The sequence below is a fragment of the Prionailurus bengalensis genome, chromosome A2 (genome assembly GCF_016509475.1).
Source record: "Prionailurus bengalensis isolate Pbe53 chromosome A2, Fcat_Pben_1.1_paternal_pri, whole genome shotgun sequence".
In the NCBI taxonomy this organism is placed as follows: Eukaryota; Metazoa; Chordata; class Mammalia; order Carnivora; family Felidae; genus Prionailurus; species Prionailurus bengalensis.
In genome coordinates, this window is record NC_057348.1 from 112682868 (window position 1) to 112687792 (window position 4925).

The 4925-nt window shown below is 50.4% G+C and overlaps 1 protein-coding gene across 1 annotated transcript; it reads right to left on the reverse strand.

Annotated features, from left to right (window-relative positions):
- Positions 1-340: 340 nt before the first annotated feature.
- On the reverse strand, positions 341-4534 carry SP8 (Sp8 transcription factor). Its single transcript, XM_043589063.1, has one exon. The coding sequence runs from the start codon at positions 4484-4486 to the stop codon at positions 3017-3019; it is 1470 nt and encodes a 489-aa protein (XP_043444998.1). The 5' UTR covers positions 4487-4534; the 3' UTR covers positions 341-3016.
- Positions 4535-4925: the final 391 nt, after the last annotated feature.

The window sequence follows — 4925 nt, forward strand, 5'->3', positions numbered from 1 at the left end:
ATATTGTATCCCTAATTGTTTTTTCTTCTGGATTTACAATATTCATAGTATTCTGTATTTTCACTTCAGTTTCTATGGATAATAATGACTTTACAGAAATTTCATTGGAAAATTTTCAGGTCCAGATGTACACCAAGACTGAACTTGGCGGGGAGAGAATGCAAAGAGAAAGAAAGAAGCTAAACTTAGAAGAATCTGAACACACTAACTTTTTATTCAATTTGATTCAAAATAATAATATTAATCTAATAATGAAATAGTTTGATATAACATCAGTCAACATTTAAAGTATTTTATGTTTCAAAGTATGGCTCAAGGAACACTCATTGCTTAAATGCACTTAGACATAACAAGACAATATTTTTTTATTGGCATCATTGACACCTATGAACAATAGCCTAGTAAATAGATTAAGGTTTAACCTTCCTTTTCTTTGGTGGCTGTTTAGAGACTTTAAAAGAACAGATAACTCATTTCAGCAGGAATCTACTACTGATATTTACTTCTACATAATCTTTAGCTAAGACATGGAATGCCAAAAACAAGCTTTTGTTCGCTTGACCTCCTCCACCCCCTAACAACAAAAGTTATCCCCAAACCCATGTTTTTATTTTAGATGTATTGATCTTCCAATGTAAGGCTTGGCCTTTTAAATACCAAATACAATCAATGGCCAATAACCTGACTCCTTCTGGAAAGAAGAAAGCAGAACAGGGAAATTTCTTTGAATTGTTTGGTGACTTAGTACAAATTTTAAGAGGTCAGTAAATCCTGATGCTTTGAGCTAAATCTACTGGTAAATAATTAATGACATTTCTTAGACACTATAATCTTAATCTTGGTAAATAGAGTAACACAGCTTTGCCAAATAGATCATTCCATCTAAGTAATATCTTAAAGGCAATTATTTAAATATTCCTACAAAAACAGGGTTATACTTTGCTTAAATTAGACATTTAACTGAGATAAAATGCAAATGTCCATATTTTAAAAAGAAAAAAAATACAAATTAACTGGCCTAGTCTTTTATCTGAGTTTATTAATACCATTTAAAATATTACAAATAAATCAATTACATCTCATGCATTTAAAATGCAAGTCTAAAATGTTCCAGAGAAAGGCTTTTCATTTCAATGTGAAATATCCAAATTATTTCAACATTACAATGAGCAATTAGTTTGCAAAATCTGCAAACATTTAAATGTAGTGTCAGGAGTGTTTATTAACAGTTAACAATATTACCTTCAGGAAATACACAAAGGCCAAAGTTAGTTGAGTTTCACTTGGACAATTTATTTAATACATGGGTTTTGGCAGACCCAGTTATTATGAAATATAGGAGAACTCTCACTTTAACTATGCCTGAACTGCCAGCAAATGCAAATAAGTACATGCTCCATTAAATTAAATGTCATCCCACATTTATCAAATATTGTCGTAGTTACAGTTTGATACCTATCTAAATTCATATTCGAGCAAAACTAAGCCCCGAAAGTGCGTTTGTGGCTCTGCACCTCCAGAAGTGAGTTCAAAATACCTGCAGCTCTTCAGCACTGCAACAATAACTCTTAATATTTTTTGTGACAAAATCAACTTTACTTCAATATATTTTCAAATATTTACTGGAAGTAATGTACAAGAAAAATACTATACAAAATCGTCTCCTGGACAGCTGCACCTCACACCCATACACTGGTGGAGTTATAATTAATTGGTAACTAATCTAGAACGATTCTCCAGTTGTACAAACCATTAGGTTCAGATATATTTTACAAAGGTTTTTTTTTCCTATTTTCCCTCTTTTGGCATTTAAACTACAGCCTCGTCTTAAATAAACGATAGCTTCTTCACGTGTTTATAGGTTTAAATCACACACAAAAAAGTTTAACCCTAAGAATCTTGAATGAATTCCAAGAATTTACAGAAATGGGTACAATACAAATTGATGGCTGGACTACCAAAAAAAGATTGGGAGATTATGCTCAGGAGCGGTGAAAAACGAGGTAGAAAAGGACAAACACGGAGATAGTTAATCTGGTCTCACCGGAAAGGGGTATTTTTGCATAAGAAAAAGACACCTACCCTCACCCCACCCCCACCCCATAAGTTAAGTTAATGCAATCAAAATAACTTTGGGATCGATATTAGCAGTTTCGAGAGAAAGACTTGCTCACTGCTTAGAGGAAAAACTATCTAGAAGGGAAACGAAGTGGAAGAATGCTGTCATTTTTTTCTTTAGTTTTTTAGTTAAAAAAAAAAATGTTATAAAGATGAAAGAAGGCTGCTGCAGCGATTCGCCAAGACTGCCCTTAGCTGAAACTTGAATCGGTTCCACCTCAGGGAACAAAGGAAAGGAGGCAGAGCTGACGTTGGGAGAACTAACTCCGCAAACTTCGGGTCTTGGTGCCGCCAGATGGGCACCCCGACGCAGTTGCAACAGCTCTGCGCAAGGAGGGCAGCGGCACGCAGCGGCCAGGCTGGACTCTCCGATGCCGAGCCCCCTGATACTGAGGTTCCGGAACCCAGTGGGCGGCTGCCCCAGCGGGAATGCCCTGTCCGGGCCTCCTGCCTTGCCCTCCCCACGGCGTCGCTCCACCTTGCTCAGCGGAGTTGTTCCCGCTGGTGCATAGGCCCCCGGTCTCCCAGGCACTATGCTCGTCCAGCTCTACCTCCAGCGGCCGCTTCCCTCTAAAAGATATGCCCGTCACAACCTGGGGATGGCAGAGAGAGGACGAGGAGAGGATGAGAAATAAAGACCCGGCGGTTACGGCTTCACGGGGCTCTGACAGTGTTACCTGGTGGAGAGGGAAAGCCAGGGCCCAGGAGAGCGTGTTACTTACATGTCCATATGCCCTTTACAAAGTAAAGTCACAGAATGAGTTAAGTGAGAGAGAAAGAGACAGAAAGTGCGAGCAGGATGCAGTGGAGAGAGGCTGGAACAAGGGCTGGGGCAGACGGGGCCCAAGCGGACCGGGACGGGAGGGGGTCGAGGAGATGGGCAGCCACGGAATGGGCGTCACTCTAGGCCATTGCGGTGCCCGGGCTCCGGGGGCTGCAGCAACTCCGGGGAGTGGCAGGGCGGGCTGCCAGCGGCACTGTGCTCGCTGTCGGTGTCGCTGCCCTTCTTGCCGCCGCTACCCGAGCCGGCCGAGCCGCCGCCGCCACCGCCGCTGTGCGTCTTCACGTGCTTGCTGAGGTGGTCGCTGCGCATGAATCGTTTGTTGCAGACAGGACAGGCGAAGCGCTTCTCACCGGTATGGGTCCGCAGGTGCCGCTGCAGCTCATCGGAGCGCGTGAAGCGCTTGCCGCAGAAGAGCCAGTTGCACACGAAGGGCCGCTCGCCCGTGTGCCAGCGCAGGTGCGCCTTGAGGTGCGACGTCTTGCCGTACACCTTCCCGCAGCCCGGTATGTGGCAGCTGTGCAGGCCCTTGCGCCGCAGGCTGGCCCCGGCCGGGCCCAGCCGCTCCGCCTCCTGGCAGTTGGGGCAGTCGCAGGTGGCGCGACCGGAGTAGCGGCGTGCGGAGGAGCGCGGAGAGCCCCCCAGCGGCGCCGACGGCCCAGCGCTCAGCATAGAGCTCCCAGCGCCGGCCAGCGGCGACGGGGCCGAGTCCGGGTAGGAGCCAGGCAGCACTGGCTTGAAGCCGTCCATGAGGTGCTGCCCGGCGGGGCTAAGCAGGTGCGAGGAGGCGCCGCTGCTGAAGGCTGAGTGGCTCAGGCCCGAGTAATCCGAGTTGTAGCCTCCGAGCGGCGAGTGCAGCGAGGTTTGGAGCCCCCCGGCGGCAGGGTGCAGCGAGCCGGGCAGCGCCGCCGCGCCATTCGGGTTCTGCACGTCGATCCAGCCGGCGCCCACGTCCCACCAGCTGGAGGCGCCGGCCGAGCCCACGTCGCCGGCGGCTCCCAGGCCCGGGTGCGAGGGCTTGAACCACGACTCGTATGGATGCGCCATGCCCACGCGCGGGTAGATGCCCTGCAGCCCGTCCACCGAGGTGTGCACCTTGGAAATGAACACAGGCTGATGGGAGCCGTCCTGCGAGTGCGCTGAGGAGCCGCCGCCGCCGCCGCCGCCCCCTCCGCCGCTACCCCCTGATACACCAGGGGCCTGGAACACCGAGTAGTCGTTTGCGAAGGGCGAGCTAGAGGCGGCGGCGGCGGCCGCGGCGGCGGCGGCCGCGGCACTGCTGGAGGTTAGTGAGAAGGCGCTGGAGCCCGGCGAGCCGCCGCAGCTGAACGAGTCGGACACCAGGGCCGCGGCCGCCGCTGCAGCCGCCGCGGCCGCCGCCGCCGCCGAGGACGTACCGCCGTTCCGGGAGGCCCCCGACACACCGAAACTCGAGAGACTGGAACCCACTACGTTGCAGCTGCCGGACGAGGAGGACGAGGAACGTTTCCACGGGTGGAAGCCTTTGCCGAAGGAAGAAGAACTGTCCGAGAGGGAGGAGGGAGACGGGCTGGGGCTGCCGATCTTATTACAGGTAGCAGCAAGCATGGCCAGAGGAGTGGATCCCAACCTCGGTTCTTCCTGCGAGAAGGAGGAGAGGAGAATGGGTGGGGGAGGGGGAAGTGGGCAAAAGGCCGGTGGGGGAGGGAGGAAAGAAATGTGCATCAGTCCTCCGGAAGCCTCCAAAACGCCCCACGGCACCCCATCTCTCATTGCGGCGCGCCGCCACCAACTCACCTGGCTCCCCCAACAGCCCTGGCGCCCGGCTGCTTCCTACTCTACGGGAGGGGACAAGTTTGGCTGCCGGCATCCGATTCGGGAGCAAAGCGCCATGCTAAAGAAGAGTTTGACAAGTATTCTCACCTAAAACAACACTCGTGCACACAAGGCCCCAGGCACCTCGAAACAAACAAGCAAGCAAAAAGTCCAGATTGGGGAGAAAGGAAGTTTCCTCTGCCGAGAAGCCTGGGGAAAAACCATTGGATTG